This window comes from Paecilomyces variotii (assembly GCF_004022145.1).
Source record: "Paecilomyces variotii strain CBS 101075 chromosome Unknown C8Q69scaffold_7, whole genome shotgun sequence".
Classification (NCBI taxonomy): domain Eukaryota; kingdom Fungi; phylum Ascomycota; class Eurotiomycetes; order Eurotiales; family Thermoascaceae; genus Paecilomyces; species Paecilomyces variotii.
Genome location: NW_021167146.1, coordinates 848,021 through 869,309, shown reverse-complemented (window position 1 = coordinate 869,309; position 21,289 = coordinate 848,021). Strand labels below are relative to the sequence as shown.

Sequence of the window (21,289 nt, the reverse complement as noted above, 5' to 3'; positions counted from 1 at the left end):
GAATATTAAAAAAATATAAGAAGGAAAGTCAAATAGAAAAGATGATAACTGGAGAAAGTAAAGAAAAGACAAAGAGAATATCGTGCCCCTCTCTTTCTCTGATCAATCAATAAATTTGTCCCGATGGCTCTTGTTTTCTTTTTGATATTGTATAGTATGTATAGTATATTTAATATTGTAGAGATTTAATAGATTAGCTGGAGATTCTGCTTTCTTGTTCCTGGAGCTGAAACTGGAGAGCAAACGGTCTGTATAGGGAATTTGTTGTTGGAGGGAATACATCACATCACATCACGTTACTGGCTTTGGGGGGCGGGGGTGATGGAAATGATGTCAATTGAAAGTTTCCAATCAGACCCCCTCCGATGGATGACTTTACGATTCTTTCGGGCGTATCTCTATAAACTTAAAACGCCATATTCTTCCAATGATGATCTCAAAAAAAAGCGCCCTATTTCCCATATATAACACGCAAATGTTGTTTCTACTGGGGTATGAACGTTCCAAAGGATGTGATGAAGTATATACCAATCCAGGATATTTACAGTGGAGGAAATATCTACTGTTTTATCGAATGTATCATGCCCCCCGCCCCTGGAAGTCGCTACAGTGCGGTCATCGCGAAAAGGGAAAGTTCGAACCCTGATGGTAGATACCCTGATAGAACATCGAGTTTGGTTCGTTTGATGGGATCTCGAGAACTTGAGGCGGAAAGTTGAGGTCGCCGGTGTTGATATCCGGAGGGAATAGTTTATCCCATTCAGTCTAGTGTTGGATTGTCAACATGGTGCTGGTACTTACGATGTAAAAATTGGGTGGTGGCATAGGCAGGAAGAGCTTGGTGAATGGAGAGAATGCAATGAAGATTGCACAAACATACCCAATCGATATCCGGCATCGGCATATCCTCCTGTCTTGTAAGTCCCACGGGACCTGGCGTAGGTGCCGTCCCTCCAGATGTGTCAGTGCCACCGGGCACAAACCACAACCCTGGTCCACCTGAATCAGAGCTTCTGCTGCCATCTGACTCTAAGCTCTCCCCACGGACCGCTCTGTTCGAGCCTCCCGGAGTAGATATAGGTGGTTGTACAGCAGGGGCAGCACCGGAGGCAGGGTAGTAAAGAGCATCATGGTAGGGTCCATGAAGAGACGGTAATCCTCGCTGTGGCAGCGTACTGATTCCCTTCTGGGAATGGGCTGCAGCCATGTTCTGCCGTGCCTTCTCGACGTTCTCGTGAGCAGGAAGCATGATAGAAAAAGCGAATGATTCTGTCGACTGCGGAGGAGAGTTTGAAGGCCGCTGTTGTTGTTCATTACCACGGCGTGGTTGAACTGGATTAGGGACGTCCGGAGGTGATTGGGCTCTGCTCATCTTCGCATCCGTCATAGGACTTTTACCCTTCTGGGACTTCGACTGGAGAGGGGGCGGTGTTTGTTTCGCCTGACAAGTCTCAAGCCAGTTCTGTTCCGCCATCGTCTTTGGGAATCTCAGCTTCCTCATCTCACTATAGATCTCCAGCCTATCCTTAACCTGTGTTATGATCCTCAGAGCCTTTTGATTCCGACGAGCAATGAGCTCCTGGCGACTGACTTTGCCCAGAGAATTGGCTTCAGATAGAGGATCTTCTGCCCCAATTTCATAGACGTAGTCCAGACAGCGCCAGATGCGATCTGCATCGCGCCGCATTGGAACCATGAAGACGTCAAATAAAAGAAGGAAAGCGATATGATACTGATCATAAGCCCTGCTATACCAGACCCACGGCTGCAATTCTGCTGCCGTATCCAACTGTACGGCGTGATCTAGATGTTGGGCGGCAGCCGTGAGCATAACTTGGCGTAGTCTATCCGGGATTGGGGCAGCTGGATTCGAATGATAGCGCTGTAGGACGGCGATGTACAGTCGACAGATCCATAGACCCAACATATGCTCAGCCGCGCGCTGGATGGGTGTGGCATTGGGAACGTTGTAAAGGGGTTCGTACTTGGCATACATTGCTTTTCGGAAGCTTTCAATCTTTCCCATGAGGTGAGTCAAGGAGATTAACCTCTTCTCAAGACGGAGCCTGTCGGCAAGACAGACTCGGGTGATCTCCTGGCATTCGAACCGAATTCGGGAAAAGGTCATGTCGGTCCACCTGTTTACATCGTCCAATCTCCCTGAAGTGAAATCTTCGTCGTTTAGATTAAGTGGGAATAGCGTGGAATAGTCCTCACGTCGGATACAGGCACGGGGCCCTTGCACCTCGCTTGTACGAAGATCCATGAAGCAGAGCTGATACCAGATCAGTCGGCGTACGTGTGTCTCAACTGGACCATGGCCGTATTCGGAGGCATCTCGATGGAAGCCCATGCACTCGGCCAGCCGAATGCCCAAGCCAACAAGAGCCGAATGGGAGCGGGAGATCTCTCCGCGACACATGGGGAGCTACAGAAAGCGCAGTCAGCAACAAATAATAACTAACGGACTAAGCTTTCGCGGCCCAGGAGACTATACCAGATACATCACGAACGCTTGCATAGTTTCTGTCTTTGTCGTCCGCAGTATATGTGCTTTCCTCAAGCCTGCCTCTGTCGCTAACTGGAAGTCGTCTCTCAGTTCCTTTTGCGTCACTCCAAACAGGCGAAACACTTCAGGCTCTGGCATACTGGCGACTGCCGTGAATAATGCCGCAAGCACCAAAGCTTGAAGGGAAGGGGTAGGCTCAAAGCCTTTATTGATATCATCCCAGAAAACCTGATATCTCTTCTCGAAGCTGGGACGGTGGACAACGCGAGCGACTGGGTGGACTGCCAGCCAATATTGCTCCATTAATCGATCCGTGACAGTCTTACTGGGGAGGTGTTCCGCAAACACATAGTCACGGTTCATCGGCCCAAACATGATCTCCGAACTGGGCGCTATATAAGACGGGCCAGGGCTGAAATAAGCGTCTCTTTCTTCAGCAGATAAGCGTTCCAATCGCTCCTTCGGAGTCGGTTCCGACGACTCTGGCTCCGCACTTATGTGCAGTTTGCGGAGGCCTGCAGACAGCTGTAATGGGAAAAAAGAATCAGACTACAAAATCTCTCTATCGACTTCGTGCAAGAATCCTGCAGAAACCTACCTCGTCCGCGAACCTCGGCCGGAAGTACCCCCCAACTCTGTCCGTCATCCTCATCTTGCCCACTCTAAACCCCAGATCATAGATGTCATCATCCGCCTCATCCTCATAAGCGGCATCCAGCACCGCCAGGGGCGTCGGCTCGAGATCCTTCTCGTCGTCCGGGATCGGCAGGTTTGCACTCTCCTCCGCGGCCCCAAACATGGCTTCCGCCGGGTCATCCTTGGCTGCGATATCCGCTCCGCTCCGCTTCCCAGCCACGTCCTGCTCCAGCGACCGCTCCAGCCGGCCCATCTTCTCTTTGATCTCTGTTAGTTTCAGCCGGGCGTCCGAATCCAGCGCAGGGGCCAGGAACAGACAGTCCCGCTTAGCTTTGGAGCAGTTCGTGCACGGATGGGCCCGGTCGCACTTGAGCTTCCGCCGGCGGCATTCCAAGCAGGATGTGATCAAGCGGTTGCGACGGCGGATCCTATTATGATTATTACTAGCTGAAGCAACATGGCCTGCAGCATCACTGGCAGTGTCGGGAGACGCGCGAGTCGACCTGGACCCGGCGGACGGATCCATCCTCACTTCCTAGCTTGTAAGTATTAGATAGATAGATCGGTACAACAAGCTTCACAGATGCCGCTATGGACAGCTTAGATAGACCAAATCAGCCTATGGCCGATGTTTACTTGCGCTGTGACCCCCTCTTTTCTTTGGCGTGGACCCCGAGTAACCGAGTAACCACCCTGATTCCTCCGTACTGTACACAAATTCTCCGCGAAATAGTTAATCAGTGCGACGCCGTTACGTCCGTAAACCCTCCGCCGGCGCTGTTGGGCGAACTTAAACCCGGAAGCAAACCGGGGCGGATCAAGCGGAGTAGAGTCAGAGGGGATCGTCCTTTCTGTAGTTCTTCTTCTATAAATACTATACTGTATGTCTATGGTCAGCTCGTTGACAGGATGGGATCGAAATCATTTCTCTTGGATGGTGGAGAGGGGCGGCTGTTTACCTCAGGGATTTCTGTCTAAAGTAACTAGCCTCAGGACGGACAGAATAGGTACTCAGTAACACGCTCTCTTGGAGTGGAAACAAAGACAGCAGCAGCACGATGATCTGAACCTCGGTCAGAGAGCAATCGCGATTCCACACAGCGAAACAGCGTGAGAGACTCGCTCTGCTCGAGTTTCGCTCCTGAAGATCCATTTCCAGCAAGTCCCCCGCGAGAACAGCCCGATCCGGTTAGCCCGACATGGATGTTTGAGCCTCAGGGGATGATATGATGATTTATTTATTGATTATTATGATTATGATTATTACTATTATTATTATTCTTGTGATTATCCATGGATCCGTATCTTCATCACTACTACTACATATTCAGTCCATTGGATTAGACCTACAGGCTCACGGTGAGGCAACGATGCAAGTATAAAGATGTGTGTATGTACAGGCCGTCATGATACGTATAACATGCTTTTCACGCTCAAGCAGCGTCCAAATGACAACAGGAGAACAACTGCGCGACATTCATAGATCGTCCACTCCCCGGACTTGGACCTTCCGCTCGCCAACCGCCTTCTTGAGATTGCCAACGATCTCCTTGCGCCGCTGCGCTTTCGTCTTCCATTGCTCAGCCTGTTGGCGGCCGACCACGTCGCCAGGCCCATTGACACTCCGCAGCATGCTTAGTCGAGACGACCCGTTAACGCTACCGCGGAAGTTCAGACCGTGAGCGGTGGTTTCGGGAGTGTGGTACATGCTCCGGCTGCCATCGTGCGATCCAGGAGTTGCCGGGAAGCGCCCGACGGTCTTCTTGGACGGGGTCACAAATGGGGAACCCTCACGACTGGCAGGAGGGCCAGAGACATCAAATCCGAGTTTCTTCAGCTGCGATTCAAGAAGATCAATATCGCCACTCTTGCTTTCGGCCATGCTCATCATGGTGGCAATGGTGGAAGTCACGGCCTCCACGGTCGGCTTCTTGACGGCCTGTCTTCGAGACAAGGGGGCATTAGCAGTGCCATCGGGACGGGGAGCATCAGCGATCTTGGCCCGGAGAAGCGAGATACCCTGCTCGAGATCGGCCAGCTTGGCCTGCAGAACCGTGGATGCCTTCCGCATGTCTTGCTGAAGGCTAGCCTGCTCAGCGGACAACGGGGCAGAGAGCACTGCGACAGTGTCGTTATGGGCATCGAGAATCTTGCGGATACTGGCACATTGGCCGCGCAGGATGAATATATCCTTGCCCAGCAGCTGCTGGCACTGCTCCAGCTTCTCCTCGACTCCGCGCAACCGTTGCTGCTCAAGGGACCCTTCCAACGCAGCCACGCACTCGTCGAAATTGTTTACGTGCGGGAGAAGAAGCTTCTCGTCCAAGATGGCAGCGGGGTCGTCTCCTTGCAGAATCGATATCCATTTCTGGGCGTCAGGCTCCTTGGAATTTTCCTGGTAAAGAAGGAACGAAGACAAAGACCGCGAGTTGATGCCAAGTGTGTCGATCATGGAATTGATATCCCGATACAATCTCTCGATTTGTCCGGGAATGCCCGGCTTAGCTGTCTGTCCCATGTAGTCTTGATGAGGCACGAAGGGATCCAATGTAGGCGTCGGGGAGAGAGGACGGGCGAGATCAGCACGGAGCCTCTCGTCCTCATCATCCTCTTCGAGTTGTTGGGTTTCCTCATTCAGTCGCTGTTCCGCAGCAGCAACAGCTCTCTCCTGCTCCTCTTTGGCAACATCACTTGGCAGCGGTTCCCACTGTTTGCCACGAGAAGACTCAGCAAGTGCAGCCTTTCGCGTCGCAAGCGCGCTACCCGGAACACCACGCGCACTAGCTGACCGAGGAATTCCTGTTCGTGACCCAGGCCGTTTGGGGCTGGGTGATCTTGGAGTGCGCACAGGGCGAGGCGGAGGGATGGCAGGATTCGTGATTTCTCCGAACAAGGGCCGTGTGGTTTGCTGCTTCTGCTCTTCAGGCATCGAGATCTTGGTGAAGCCTCCACCAGCCAGGCTCTTGTCGGAAAGTCCACCAAACGAGCTCTCCGGAGACATCTTGAAACTGTCTACGGTTTTATCAGCCTGTTCGTCGGTTGGACTGATCCCGTGAGTGACTTCTTCTTCGCTCTCGTCGAATTCGGATTCGTCTGCTTCAGAGCCGTCTGGCAAGGGCACGGTTTCCTCCTTTGGTATCTCGCTCTTCTTTGGCGGAAGGAAGTCAGGCGGCAGGGGCGCATCTCCAGTTGGACCTTTACTCAGAGAAGGCGTCTTCTTCGGCTTTGGAAGGAAGTCTGGAGGCAGCGGTGCCTCTTCAGCCGGGCTTTGCGGAGGCGACTCTGATAGCTCAGGCTCGGCCGGCAATGGTGCCTCCTCTACTGCAGGCGGTATTTCCGTCTTCTTGGGTTTTGTGATGAAATCCGGAGGTAGCGGTGCATCTTCGATTGAGCTCTTAGACACAATCGACGATGCGGACGTGTCGCCGGGGGCGTAAGGAGCCCTGCTCATAGCGTCCGGTGGCAAAGGAGATTCTTCGAGCCTGTTAGTAGGCGTAGCTTCCATGTCCGTCTTTTGCATATCTTTCTGGTCAACACCTGGAACGTGAGTCTTCTCAGAAGGAGTTGACGGAGGGCTCGTCTGCTGCTTAGGAATGTTTCCGAATAAACTAAAGGGGGGCGACTTAGTAGACGTGGGACTCGGCTCCTTTGGCGGTTGGCTTCCGAATAAAGATCCAGTAGAGGCAGAGGGCATTGTGCTTGTCTTTTCCGGCGCACCGAATGTTGGCGCCGCTGTTGGCGTCTTCTCCAGTTGTGGCACAGTGGGTTCAGATTCCATATCATCCATTGACTCTGTAGGCGGACTCGGCTTGCTCGTGGCTGGTCCCAGCATGTTTTCAAAGGAGGATCCCATCGAGAACACGCTTGATCCCTGGTCCGGTTTCGGGGCATCATTCACAGCTGTACCGTCCCCTTTGAAACCTGATCCCAAGACAAAGCCGCCAGCACCCAATCCGAACGGACCCTTAGACTCTTCAGGCTTTGCTCCAAATATCGACTTCGTCTCTGTAGGTTGACCAAAACCAGACGGCTCTGTTGGCTTGCCAAATGGGTTTTCTCCTGTGGTCTTCGCAAACGGACTCTCTCCCGCTGCTTTTCCAAATGGGCTTTCTCCTGCAGCCTTTGCAAAGGGGCTTTGTTGGGTAGGTTTCGATGCCCCAAGGCTGCCAAATCCGCCGGAGTTTGCGAAGGAACTGAAACCACCGCCGAGGGCGCCTGCTGGTGCGCTGGGTGTTGCTGGGGTCGCGGATGCAAAGGCACTGAATCCCTTTCCTGGAGTCGAAGGCTGACCGAAGGACGGCTGGCCGAAAGAGGGTTGACCAAAGGAGGGTTTACCAAAAGCCGGAGCGGAACTCTGCATTCCCCCAAAGCCAGACTGGCCAAACTGCGGTGTGCGATTCCCCAAAGCACTGGTGCTTCCAAAGCTCGGTGTAGCAGCGCCCATCGGGCTGGTGGAACCGAGAAGAGAACCGCCGCTCAGAGCTGAAGGTTTCCCAAAGGGAGACTGGTGGTTCGCGCCTAAGCTAGAGGGGCTTCCGAACGAAGGAGCAGCAGGTTTTCCAAAAGGAGACGTCGTACCAGACGAGGGAAGGCCAAACACAGGTTGACAAAATGAGTTCTGTTGGAGCCGTTGAGTACCTGCGCCAAACGGTGAAGCGGCAGCAGCAGCAGCAGGAGGAGCTGGGGTCTGTATCTGAGGTTGCGCCGGTGCCACGGTCGCTAGACCATGGTACGGTATCTTCTGGCGGACAGACTCTGCGTATACAAACCACCAAGAAAGCAGAATTCCATCGTTATTGAGGACTAAGATGTTTGGCAGCGGCGTCTCCGACTCCGGAATATCTTCACCCGCAATAGGCGACTGGACTTTTTCCGTGGCTGAGAGGTCGACAGCAAGACCAATCGTAGAGGTATCCTCCATCGTAGCATCCGTCATAGGTAGCGTTGCAGTTCTGGCATCGTTGGATATTACCGTTGTAGAGAACAGGCCCACCTGCTCATCTGGCATGCCGGTGGCCAACGGTTGGTCAGCCCTGGTTACGAGACCGATATCAGTCGACGCGGTGGAAGAAATTATCAAGGCCTCCTTCAGGTGCGGCTTGAAGTCCTTCAATCGCGCAATAAACTGGAAGGCAGGGCTCCGCTTGAGACCAAACGGCGAGCACAATTCTGGCAACTTCTGCAACAGATAAGGAGAGCCTTTCCTGCGCGTAACAATATAATAGTTTGAAGCAGGAATGCCGCCCATGTCGTCTTCCGCAGCAGAGGGCGTGTAGACGATAAAAAAAACATGGTTTTCGAGCCAGGATATGGCCGAAACTGCAAGTGAAGGATCAGTACCACTGCATCCAACATGAGTCGATTTGAGGCTAGTACTTACTGTGTTGGTCACCCTCTAATTCTGGGGGCCGTGGAATCTCATCTTTCTTCTCTCCTTCGGGGGTCATCTGATATCCAGTGCCGTCTGCCAGTCCAGCAAGCAGCTGTTTACCCAGGTTACTCCAGGAGACGCAGCTAACACCATTCTTCAATACTGGGCCTCCCGGGCCAGAGGCCAACGCGCCTGTCTTCAAATTGGCTATCGACAACTCGCCGTTCGTATTGACCAGGGCCACCAAGCTCGAGTGTGCCTCCGCCGCGGGTGCAGGGTTCGGGACGAGGGTTCGAAGGGGCGTACCGCCCATTCCAATGGATATCGCAGGTTGAGCATTGCTCTGCAGCAGAGACGACGTCTCGTAGACAAGTAACTGATCGGCCTTCTCAGTAGCCACGACCAGGGCACTTTCACCCGCCGCAAAGGCAACATGCGTCGGCTTCGCCGGAAGCGTGATTTTGGCTTGCGGCTGGAATGGCTTGGTTTTCACTTTTTCCAGCTTGTTGCCCTGCGCATCCTCCTCTGGCTGCTGTGCAGCTATCGCCTGTCTAACAGCGTCGGTTTTTGCGACGAACAAACCATCTGGTCCTCCACCGACCACTATCCCTCTAGTCGGAGCGACGGTCAAGAGTGAAGCTGTAGGGGATGGAAGAGCATCTTCTGGCCAAGGGTTGGGCAGCAGTCGGACTCTGCTGTCGCTTTCGACACCTTGGAAGCCAACTTCCTAAACAGAGCGCGTTAGCCCGCAAAAGAACTGCCGTGCGCACGCCATCCAGCGCGCATCCAAAGCTCTGCTCACCTCTGTAAACACTTCTGGCAGCTCAGGGCCCAATTCCGCAGGCACATTTCCGCCACCTCCCCCGCTGGGGGTGGCAGCTCCGAAGCTGAAAGCCATCCTGAGCTTGTCGAAATCGGCAGAGATAGAACGCGACCCTTCGCCTAGGGATCTGCGGCTCTTGGGAACATTGAGGACTGGAGACCCACGCGGAGGAGCAGCAGTAAAGGAGCGACGTGCTGGGGGACTCCGGTGAAGGAGCTGCCAGGTACGGTCAAAAATCTTGACGGCCTCCCTTGAGGCGGGAGAAGAAGCTAAGATGGCTAAAGGGTTCACAGACCAGTTGATAGCCGTCCCAGACACTGTTTAGCGTGAGTGGGCACGGCAGTGGCTCGGGGGGAGGGTAGTGTGGGTGTTAGGGAGGAAATCCCCAAGATCTAATTAAACAGCACGGGCGTAGTCTTTCCGTAGTTTCAGTGACTTTAGCATGATTCACTATGAAAGACTAAGAGAGAAAAAGAGCTCCAGGTGGATTCAGTGGAGGCGCAAGAGGTGTGGGTGCCTGAATTCCTGGGTGTCTGCCTTGTTGCCTTTGTGCCTTGCTAATCGGGCGTTGAATGTATGCCCTGTCAATAAGGCATAAACAAGGCACCAACAAGGCACCAACAAGGCACCGACAAGGCTGCCGGAGCTTCGTCACTCGCAGGCGAACGTCGTCCAGCTCCAGCTCCAGCTGTTCCTCCCAAGTCAAGATCCCCCACCGTCTCCTCTGCTTGCCAACCGCGACTCCTCCCTTCTCTCCCTTGGTATCATCCGCTTTCTCGTCTTCCAAATCCTACGTTTTTACTGTCGTCGCTCTGCCTGGCGCTGAGGCATCGCTGTCGCCATGCCAGGTTTCGACTTCTCCAACTACAACCGCAACGCGGCGCTGCACGCCAAGGGAGTGCCCCTACCCAAGGCCACCAGCACCGGTACCACGATCGTGGGGTGCATATACGACAATGGCGTTGTGGTATGTCGATTCCATTATGCGGCGCGGCTGCGATGCGTGCCTGATATGGACCTCAAGACTGACGGTAATCCTAGATCGCAGCAGATACCAGAGCCACCAGTGGTCCTATAGTCGCGGATAAGGTACGAAACATGCGTTTGACGACCACGGAATCATTGCCATCCTTCTCCATTCCGACAGATATAGAGCCCGCTAACCAAGCTGTTCACACGTCTAGAACTGCGAGAAACTCCACTACATTACTCCCCAGATCTGGTGTGCCGGTGCCGGTACAGCTGCAGACACAGAATTCACGACCGCTCTCATCAGCTCCAACCTGGAGCTGCACTCCCTCTCGACGGGTCGACGACCACGCGTTGTGACCTGCATGACCATGCTGAAGCAACACCTCTTCCGATACCAAGGTCACATTGGCGCCTACCTTGTCATCGCGGGCGTTGACCCTACCGGTGTCGGTCTCTACACAGTCCACGCTCACGGTTCGACGGACAAGCTACCATATGTGACTATGGGTTCGGGTTCTCTTGCTGCGATGTCCGTCTTCGAATCCACGTGGAAGCCCAATCTGAACCGCGACGAGGCTGTGGCTTTGTGTGCGGAGGCCATCAAGGCGGGTATCTTCAACGATCTCGGCTCCGGTAGCAATGTGGACGTGTGTGTTATCGACAAGGACAAGCCCACGAAGCTGCTGCGGAACTACCTCAAGCCGAACGAGCGTGGCCAGAAGGAGCGCAGCTACCGCTTCCCCAAGGGAACCACGGCCTATCTCAACGAGAAGATCATCACGAAAGAGGATATCCGACGATATGTCACGGTGGAGGAGCTCTCCAGCGACGACCAACAAGCCGTTGCTGAGAAGATGGAGATCGATACATAGCCTGTATTACCAACGAACTGTTAAATGATAATCTTGGAGATGGAATCATACCCAATGCATTTCGATCTCTCCCTTGCCTTATTGAATTCCTCTTTGTACTACATGCCCGCCCGATAAAGTGAAAGTTAAGAAAACGTGTTTTCCTTTGACAGCATTCCCGGACACGGAGCGGCACTGGAAGGAAAGACGGCTTCGAATTTTATGTATCACTATCGATGACTCTTAATCAATGCCGATGTTCAAGACGTCCATACCTTAGATATACCAGGCCCATTAGATAAAAAAAAATCACAGAAGAACGCTACGTAGGGATAAGGAACGCAGTCTGCTGTAAAAGATTGATCGATCGCGGGATCGAAGTCATATATTTCTTTTTTTTTCTTTTCTTTTCTAAAGTACCGGGTATCTACTATATATACATAGTCTAATCTCTATATAAAAGCCTTATCACGGAAACGATGTTCCAGGAGCAGAGCTATTGCGCAGAAACATCTGTGCGCAAGAAGCAATAGGCACAAGGCTGTCGACAGTCTATGCGGGTACATTCCTCAATGCCATAACCACCTCGGGGTCTTCGGCCTCGCCCACAAGATCCATAATGAACTTGTACCGCAGAGTAGAGACATGCATGCCTGCTTGTTGGTACCGAGTGATTCCGCAATGGTACATTGCACGGACGAGCGGCGGTTTGATAGGAGCTTGATGTTTCCTCAGGAAAAGGTATAGCCAATGCACCACTCGGTAGGCCTGGCGAGGAGTCAAGTTCTTGGCAGTTGCGAAAGTGATGGCGAGGAGATGGATTAGTTCCAGGCATGCATGCGGATCAGGATGTTCAGGATCTCGGGCTAATGCGAGTGCAGTGCCAGCCGAATCCAGGTCTGGTGGCGGGCCCCATGCTCGCGAGAGCGCAATCTTCAGCGGAGTATGGGAGCGCAAGATTCGAAGCACGATTAGATAGTCATTGACGCCGCCACTCTTTACGAAACTCTTGCTTTGCTCGATGAAGGAAGTACTAGTGATATCGATCTTGCGGACCGTCTTTTCGAAGCTTGAACCGAAGTAGCGGCGGGTAGCCAAATAGCTCAGTCTGTTTGCGAACAGGTCCGTGATAGTCTGATCTGACGCCTCCAGTTGCTTCAACGCCATCCGTGCCAGATCCTTGGGTTGCTTTTTTGTTTTGACGGCAATAGCCATCATGATAACATTGTTAGATGGAATGTTCAATTCTTGAAGACCCTTCACGAGGTTCACTAGGACGTCTCTCTCCTCCCAATCCCTCGTAATCCTGGTGAAACGGACAAGAAGTTCCGAGACTACCGTCACGACAGACTGGGGAAGTTCCCAAGAGTGATATCGAGAGACAGAGCGACCAAGGGATTTTAAGATCCACAGGCGAATGAGAATCTCTTGGTGGGTTTGAAGGCTAGGATGGGGACTATTGGAATCCTCGGTCCGCCTTGTCTTGCTTTTTGCTGATTTCAGGGACAGCCACGCTCGAGATGACAGGAGAACTTCAAGATTGCTGACATTTTTCAGGAAATTTCTCCAAGCTTTGAACACCACGTCTCTATGCATTTTCTCTTCCAAGGTCAACGCGAGGTGTTCTGTCACCTCGATAATGTAGTTTGAAGCCAGATGGGGCGAGAAGCACGCGAGCAAACTCTGAACATAGTCATTGTTGTACTTCCTCTGGTCGAAGCCGGACTCGTCTTGGACTGAGTCCGTCGGAAGGCTTAGCCACTGTGAAATAAAGCATGGCACCCAGCTACAGTCCTGGGTGGGTGAAGGATGTGTAGACACTATAATATCCCTTGCTAGCAGTAACACCTCCTTGTGCAACTCCGTCTGAGCAAGCTCATCCAGCCACGACTGGAATATTTCCTGTTCCAGGTCTTCGACCCGCAGCACGTTACAACTCCGTAGCGCATCCCACAGACTCCGATAACAGCGCACGAGTCCGTTCGGATCCTCGGATCGCAGTGTCCCAGTTCCAACCTTTATCTCTGGCAGCCCTTCGATGATTAGGCCAATCTCTTCAGTTGGGATTAAGCCGAGCTCGAGCGCTCGATTAATGGCACAAAGGAATTCATCCCTGTTGGATGCGCTCGCCTCGTATGCGACCAGATGCTCCACCAACGATAGATAATTTCCCGCGTTACGCACGTTGAGCGTCGGGTCATCCAAGAAGGCTATCAGCTCCACCACTGATTCCTCGCGGCGCAGCGTGTGAGATAGCATATTGCCAAAAATCATCTGGCTGTAGGCTGGGTCGTGTTTGATATCAAGGTCGAAATCGCAGATTATCTTCCGTATATCATCCACCCTCCAATGTTTTTTCAGCTCCTCCTCCAGCAGTTCATCTCGAGCAGTCGTGCTCAGCTGACTGGAGTGCTTCGACCACGAAAAAGGTATTTCAGCATCATCTAAATCGTCACTTCCCTCGGCTAGAAAAGAAGGCATGGGCGGCGCAGGGGGACTCGGAGCATAAGAGTATGATGAACCTTTGAAAGAAGTCAATTTTCCATGCCTCGTATAGTATATATATATATATAACGGGTATTTTACCGAGTGAGTCAAATTGTGAAGAAAGGGCAAAGTTGGAATCATTCGACTTCCACTTCATATGCCCCGTCCCATTCCTCCCAAACAGACTGCCCATGTCTGGCAACCCATAATTGCCCACACTAGCCAATGCCGTATTCCTCCGCTTCGCAAGACGCCTCCGCGCCTCTAATGGACCCGGCACCTTGCTTTCATGGCGTTTCTGGCAGTTTACGAACCGCTTGAAGGTCGATGCGAGTAGGTCATCACTGATCCACACATGGTCGATGAGCGCAGAGGTAGGTGGCTGCAGGGCATGCCGGCAAGCATGTCTGCTGAGAGACATTCGGCATCAGCGACAAGAAGCGCGCAATTGACCCTTGTCGAGTGTCGTCTGAAGCTATGTACAGCTTTGGCGAGCGAGGTTCGATTCGCAGCCCGCAAGAGCGCCAAGGCTGGTGTGCTGACTAACCATCTTACGACCATCCAGTTACGAGCACAACTATTGGACGGTGTCCTTCGTATAAACAAGACACCATATAGACTAGAATTGTGTTTTGACTCAGCAATGTTATGATATCCTTGTGCTTATTTTCAATTATATGAGGAACACAGAGCGCGTGTTGCTGATATGTGTTCGCAGGTCACCTACATGTCCGTCTGTATATTGTATATTTGTGGCGTTTCCTCTATGCTAGGCAGCATTTTCTACATTGCGAAATTTCGAGGTCCCTAGATTGGATGCTGATCTTGCCGTTGATTATGTAGTTCAATATGAACGAATTGAACTGAAATCGCAATAATCCGTGGAAATTCGAATTGGCCATGTTGTCATCCATGAAAACGAAGAGGAAGTGTAGAATCAAATGGTTGGTCATGCTTTGTGTCAAATTCATCTCAAGTGCTTACTTCGTTTCGTCGATGAGAGCATACTGCTAGCTCTGAGGATTTATTATCAGACAGAATGTCAAACCGATATAGCTCTAATCTGGTTAATGAAGGCTTCGCTGAACCCGGTGCGACCTATCGAGCCTATCCTGCTCCGATGTTCACTCATCTCCGACTCTTCTAGTAGCAAGCGGAACACTATATCTCAACAGACCCATGGAGAGAAACCCATTCTTGCGAGGAAAGAGCGTTGTCGAGCTGATGGTATGCAGCACCCAACGGTATAAGGCCGCTCCTGCCGTGGCAATACTTCATATCATCCGAGCTTGATTGTGTGAACATGAGAGATCGATACTCGTTACAACTGTTGTAACTATCACATTCATTGCTATTCATATTGGAGAACAGGATACCATCGGGATATATATGACATATCACGACCACCAAATACCCATTATTATTTTCTACGTGGAGAGTATTCGAACAGTATGGCAGAACAGGAGAACCTTGACGTTTCGATGGAGGATGTATTTGACTTCGACAATGCAGCGCTTCCCGAGGAGTATGCTAGACAATATAACCTCCTTGCTGGATATCCGGGCGGTGGAATACAGCAGGCCTTTCATAGTTCGCGACAACCTGAGGGAGGAACTAGAAATGATGAAAATGTATCAGCTTTCCAACATCACGTACAAGAACCTGCAGGAGACCAACCTGGTGTAGACGGCAGACACCATGCACTCATCTCAGAGGGAAACAGGACGACTGTTCCTGCAGCACAAGATTCCCGTGGTATGAATCCAGTCATTTCCCATGTTGGCGCTCACCCCAATCGTCCGGTTTTTGCCCTTCCGGACGGATTTCCAATCCTCACTTGGCCATTGAGTCCTCCAATTCACGGGCAACCTCACCAAGTCTATCAGTGGCGTCCCGAGCAGATTCCCAACCTTCCTCTATCCCCCTATGGGTCGTCCAGGACGGGACACCGATTACCGCAACTCCAGATTCAGCGATATGTTGCCAACAGGAACATGATCGCTGGTTTTCACCGGGCTTTGTGGAAGCTTCAACCTCCAGGCTCAATCTACTGTGCGGCGGAGCTAGAGGGGACATCAATCACGGTGCACGACCTGGCCAGCCAGCTGACTTCGCTGCTTCCCTCGAGATACGTTGCAGTCCAGAATGTCCCTTTCAGCCCATCTTCATATATGGAGGTCCGCCAGTATGTTCACCCAGTAGACTTCAACCGAAGGAGTCTTCTGGATGGGTTTATGGGTAGCAACCAAGATAGTGTCTTTTTTGCTTGCACAGTTGTTGAGCTAGGGGATTATCGATCTGTCGCCATGGGTCGCATCGAGAAGGGGTCACGATATCCATTGTTTCGACCGCGGGAGGGGTTTTTATACTTCCAGATTCGTGATCTGGCAGTCCTTCCAGGACGATCGCCTGGAGTCGGAGGATGGGTCATCGCATCTTTGTTATTTGCCGTTGTTCAGTTCGTCCCCAGAGGCGCGATGTTTGAAGTAGTCATGGTTGTTCCTGAGGCTCTGAAGAGTTGGTGCGAGAGACTGCCCGGGATGCACCGAGACGAGAGCCATCCAGACTATCCTATTTTCAATGTACGCGGACGGAAGCTATAGAGTGACGTGAGTCTGAACCCGAGGACTATGGCTGCAGGATAGGTGTTTGCCATCGAAAAGGACGTCGGAGACACGGACAACATCTGGGACGCAAAATCCTGCAAAGGCTCACATGGCTAGGTTAGTCGTCATTCGGCCGCCTTGGATCTCTGTAAGCAAAGGAAAAGGATGAGAGGAAATGGATCAACTACAAGTCGTGTGCACTCATATTGACAGTCTCAACAGGCATACCCTAAGCTGGTTACCACCGGCAAGAGACAACCTGCGGGACCGCTCGGCCGTGTTCAGCTCAAGTGCAAGATCAGAGTCAATAATACGTTAATTACTCGGGAGAACAGAAAAAATGAAATGGTTAATCATAAAGCGAATACTCATTACGTATCTGCCTTTTCTCTCCAGACGTGGTGGGTCTTAGTAGGCTTATTCCTCTTGCCAACTCACAATCCGTTCTGTGCTTCTCGACTCCATCCAATCTACCTTCAGCAATGCAGAGGGCCCTGGTCGAAAATGGCGCAAGGCCCGACACTACGACCGTAGTCGAACTATACTTACCCCCATACTTACTCTGTCCGAACGAGAAGAACTCTTGGGCGTCTGATCATTCAGTCCCCGTCCCTCTTGGCAGGCGTGAGGATATGACACGGAACGTTCTGGCAGTACTCTAGATAAACTGTAGCCTGTTATATTCGAGAAGGAACTCACTGCAGAGTACCCAAGTAATCAGCAGTAGTTAGCACCCCTAACGACGTGGCCCCGTTGGGAGTCTGGCGATTCTCGAACTGACGCGGGAACCACAAGCCGTAGATAGGGTACTTAGAGCAACGACGGGATCAGAACGTACTACTAGAGAAGGCTACTACTACTAATACGTACTACGGGCCTGTCTAATAATTCTAGGGTCTGCTGAGTTGCTAATTACTAGTCCACCCGTGGATTTAGAGTTCAAGGGTTTCTCTTTCTGCGGAGGTATAATATAGCGTATTATAGTCTATTATGATTATTATTACTACTACTGCTGCTGTTAACTAGGTGAGTTGTTCTTAGTTATTATCCTCTATTCTGGAGTAGTTAACTTAGTCCGCAGGTAGAACAGGTGGTGAACTAAATCCTAACCCTTCCCATCCATTACTACTTCTCAAACTCGCTAACTAAAATTTCCAATTGATCGTCAATTGTAAGTTACTGTACATGAAGAGAAGCGTATAGTAAAAAAGAAAAAGAAAAAAGACACTCCACCTCGTCATCTATTGAATGTGGCTCTCGTGGCAGAATGCTGTCCCTGTGTCTCTGCTTCTCTCTCTCTAAAGTAAGCCTGCTAAGATCATCATCCCATAATTCCGTAAAGTATGTATGTACAACAATAATACTACATCATAACATAATGATAACATAACTCCTTTACAGACCGACATTACCAATCCCACTGTTTATTACAAGGAATCAATCACATTCTTCTTACTCCGTACAGCACATACAAGATAGAAAGAAGATCTTTCGGGATTTGAAACCCCCCATACCATTTACCGGTAGGATGGATGGTCAGGGGGGGAAGCGTCCGGGATTCCGGGGAAGGGCGAGAGAATATGCGTTTTGTTTCAAAACTACGTGTACATTTACAGAAAGGGTTGTTGGGGGATTGAGAAAATATCAAGTAGAATGAATGACCACGGTTCAGTTCTTGATCTGAGCCAGCCAGAGAGGGAAAAAAAAAAAAATTTTTTTTTTCTTCGCGTATCTCGTTTCCTCTTTCCTTTTTGTAAGAGCGATCTTGTTTGGTTAATGCCTGTTTTCGGATATGGTGGGTTTTTGGTCTGGTTTCAAATGAGGGAGAGGAGGTGGATATGATAGTAGTAGTAGCATGTTATCTGGATTCTGGAGTTTCTACCATGTAGCATGAGACACACACACACACACACACAAAAAAAAGGCAACGAAAAGAGAACAAGCGAGTCTCATTGACGGAAAAGTGATGATTGTTGAAAAAAAAAAAAGCGCCATGGCCGGGATATCCCTGTTCAATGTTTCTCAGTAGAGTAGATAGTAGCATTCACCCAAACCCTTAGTTTTCGCGCTAAGGTAGGATCTATGCTGGGATGATGCCCTTTTCTCTCATCTTATTTTTTTCAGGGATGGTCAGTTGTAATAATAGTACGGACTTATTGTTATTATTATTATTATTACTTGGTTATGTTATGTTATGTTATATAATATTAATAACTCCGAGTAACGAACCACTTTACCGTTACATAGGCTGAGGCCGATCCCAACGGGACGGCGCTGTCTAGCATCGAGAGTCGAGACTAGATAGGTCAATCTCTCTCCTCTTTTTTCCTTTTTTTCTTCTTTGCTTTTTCTGTTACCCGCGCCGCTTGCTGCGGGTTACCGCCTCGCTGGGATTCGAAGAAAAAAAGACGGGGTTGCTTCTTTTTTGGCCGTGGAGCGACGCTTGGACATCCCAGTCCCAACGTCGTGGCTCTGGTTTCTTATGGGGCGTTTTGCTATTCCCCTTTTAACTAGCCTCAGGAGTGTAACCTGGTAAGGGCAACCTGGTTAGTTACGTGAGTTACTCATACCTTACTAAGAAAGTAGTTCGTTGTTCTTTTTCTTTTCTTCTTCTGCTATTTCTCCGGGAGTCTCAAAGTTACGAGAAATATCAGCTACGGACGTGTCTGAGGATGATGGCAGAGGCAGAGAACAGAGAGAAAAGGGTGGATCTCCTTCTCTATCCCTACTTAACTAAATTTCACAAAAGCCCTCAGTTTTGGGGGATCCGCAGCGGGACCCGACAATCCGGGAGCGGTCTGGGAGTGAATTCGGACTAGAGTCAAGTCGAAGAGGCGTTCGCAGAATCGCGCATCGGTTCGCTCTTCCCACGAGCGTGCGCTGGCAGTAGTAGGAGTGGCTGCTGCATGTGTTATCGTGGAAGATCCCTGTAATCTTGTGTGTCCATCCCTTCTGGCTGGTCCGCTAGATGATAGCTTAAAATTACGGGCAACCAGGACAAGACAAGAAAGGGCCCTTGGACGTCGCATGACGTATTACTGCTGTGGGATTTGCGCAATGCAGATTGCATATTCCTGATTTTTCAGTGTTTAGGTTGCCTTGTGCTTCTTTTGATCCATAGCTATCTCCTTTTTTTTGGTGAAGGCAACGAAAAAACGACCAGGTCCCAGCACGGCGGGTGTGCCGGGAAAAATCCGTGACCCTGGTCTGAAGTTCAGTTTGTCTTGAAGACCCGATACTGTGGATTGGCCTAGCCCGTAATTATCTAGAGTCGTGGGGACTTGGTCCGACTAGCTAGCTCACTGAGACTGGCCTCTTCTGGGCGTTGTGGTTAATCATATGCGGAGCACTCTGTACTCTGCTGTAGTTCAGCAGATTGTCGGGATCCAGCCGTCAATATGATTAGCACGTTTCTCCGACGTTTAGCCGCCCCAATAATGTCTGGAGAGTCTTCGGAGGGAAGGGTGTTGCCCGGGCGGGGCTATGACAGGGGTTGTACTGTATGGTAGTTGTTATCGAAGGGGAATCGAAATAGACAATATCGTCTGTCCCAAGCTGATGATTTGAATTCTTTTTTTTGATGCAGCGGGTATGTACTGTAGAATGACAAATTCCGTGAGTCCAGTACCATGGTTCACAACTGGGGCTGATCCAGTGGCTCGGTACCGCACTCCGCAAAACTCTACTACTGACAAATATATCCGCGACGTCGGGCGAATCGATCGTCACGAATCCTTTATCCATAATCCCAGGGTCCTTTCCGAAGTGGCATGTCCCGAAGGTCCGAAAGAGGGCTCCACACGATCCAGTGCTACCTTCCCGTCCTAAACATGAAGGTTATGGTAAGCGAGTTAAGCGCTCAGGGAACGATTGGTGATGGACTCCCTAGAACATAGACAAGGAGGCTCGCGGGAGGATGATCCCGGCAGAACCACGGTTGCGGTTGCGAATAATGGATAGGTGCCGTACGCAGTAGTCCGCTCACTGTCCTGTCAGAAGCCGGTGGGGTTTCCATCCCTTACTGCGAACTTGAAGCTAAAAGCTCGAGTGCATTTGAGTCTCTGAGAAAGCTGAATATACACGAACTGATCTGGTCAAGTAAGGTCAGTAACGAGGTCAATCGGACAGTGAAGACGGAGATCTCCGTGTTGTTTGGGACGTCATCTTTCCCAAGGATTATGTACTGTACATGCAGCTCCGTGCGTGGGATGAACTCGTTTCTCTCATTTTTGGGCTGATGACGGCTTTCTTTTCAGACCGGTATTGTTAGGACTGCGCTGCTTCCTCATAGTCGGGTATTATAGGACGGTGGCCTTGTAAGATAATAAGACTAGCTATTGCAAATATGAAACAAGGCTGTAGAGGGCCAGAACGCCTGACTGCAGGTCAATATGAAGAGTTGCAACACGATCGACGCTCCTCAGCTTCTCACACCGCCAATGGCTTGTGGAGTCAATTGGGCTGCCTGAATTCCAGGAGCATGAAGCTGCTCAGCTCTTGTGAAATAGTCTTGCTCCTGTTTGGCTGCAGGCAGCTCTCCGGCGTCAGGAGGTCCCAGTAGGGTCCAAGATTCTCAATATCAAAGGCATAGTTACTGCCCCTCACGAGAGTAGAAGAAGAACCAGACTCTCCTGCCGTGCGGTCCGCGTGATAGGTTGCTCCACGAGTGGATAGCCCCTGGTTTTGAAGAAGATCTCGACGTCCCGTTCCGCTCATGGGAGCACAGCTGGGTTCCGTGGTTATGGATGGTTCGCAGACAAGGCATCTTCACTGCGCACCAGGACATATACTGGCCGCACCATTACTCAAGTCTCAAACTGCCGGTTCAATGTTTGGCGATCTGCGTCTGCATCCCGAATCGTCGGGCCGGTGAGAAGACATGAAGGTCCCCGGTAGAGAAGTCTGTACGCAGAATAGTGCTGCCCATTGCCTCGTTTCAGCATTGGTCCACAACTCGCCCACGCGTTGACGGGAATTGCGCTCTGTGCGCCGGAAACATGATAGTGTTCTGTGTGAATTTTGCGCATTTCCAAT

The 21,289-nt window shown here is 51.0% G+C and overlaps 5 protein-coding genes across 5 annotated transcripts; 2 read left to right on the top strand and 3 right to left on the bottom strand.

Moving 5' to 3' along the window:
- Window positions 1–360: 360 nt before the first annotated feature.
- Window positions 361–3,671, bottom strand: C8Q69DRAFT_521981 (hypothetical protein; the record flags this gene model as incomplete). The annotated part of the gene is made up of 5 exons (XM_028633531.1): window positions 361–765; window positions 802–837; window positions 881–2,428; window positions 2,498–3,034; window positions 3,108–3,671. 5 exons carry the CDS (start codon window positions 3,669–3,671, stop codon window positions 616–618), a joined length of 2,835 nt encoding a protein of 944 aa, XP_028484219.1. The 3' UTR covers window positions 361–615.
- Window positions 3,672–4,622: 951 nt separating this feature from the next.
- C8Q69DRAFT_487218 (putative nuclear pore complex subunit Nup159) lies at window positions 4,623–9,414 on the bottom strand (the record flags this gene model as incomplete). Its single annotated transcript, XM_028631969.1, has 3 exons — window positions 4,623–8,464; window positions 8,526–9,243; window positions 9,319–9,414. The coding sequence occupies 3 exons, from the start codon at window positions 9,412–9,414 to the stop codon at window positions 4,623–4,625; spliced, it is 4,656 nt and encodes a 1,551-aa protein (XP_028484218.1).
- A 535-nt stretch (window positions 9,415–9,949) lies between these two features.
- On the top strand, window positions 9,950–11,507 carry C8Q69DRAFT_470678 (putative proteasome component Pup1). Its single transcript, XM_028630857.1, has 3 exons — window positions 9,950–10,306; window positions 10,381–10,428; window positions 10,524–11,507. The coding sequence occupies exons 1-3, from the start codon at window positions 10,181–10,183 to the stop codon at window positions 11,181–11,183; spliced, it is 834 nt and encodes a 277-aa protein (XP_028484217.1). The 5' UTR covers window positions 9,950–10,180; the 3' UTR covers window positions 11,184–11,507.
- A 1-nt stretch (window position 11,508) lies between these two features.
- On the bottom strand, window positions 11,509–14,130 carry C8Q69DRAFT_470675 (hypothetical protein). Its single transcript, XM_028630856.1, has 2 exons — window positions 13,749–14,130; window positions 11,509–13,684 (listed from the first exon to the last, which is right to left on the bottom strand). The coding sequence occupies exons 1-2, from the start codon at window positions 14,068–14,070 to the stop codon at window positions 11,715–11,717; spliced, it is 2,292 nt and encodes a 763-aa protein (XP_028484216.1). The 5' UTR covers window positions 14,071–14,130; the 3' UTR covers window positions 11,509–11,714.
- An 865-nt stretch (window positions 14,131–14,995) lies between these two features.
- Window positions 14,996–16,626, top strand: C8Q69DRAFT_470672 (hypothetical protein). The gene is made up of 3 exons (XM_028630855.1): window positions 14,996–15,263; window positions 15,327–16,350; window positions 16,444–16,626. Exons 1-2 carry the CDS (start codon window positions 15,101–15,103, stop codon window positions 16,250–16,252), a joined length of 1,089 nt encoding a protein of 362 aa, XP_028484215.1. The 5' UTR covers window positions 14,996–15,100; the 3' UTR covers window positions 16,253–16,350; window positions 16,444–16,626.
- The last annotated feature ends 4,663 nt before the right edge of the window (window positions 16,627–21,289 follow it).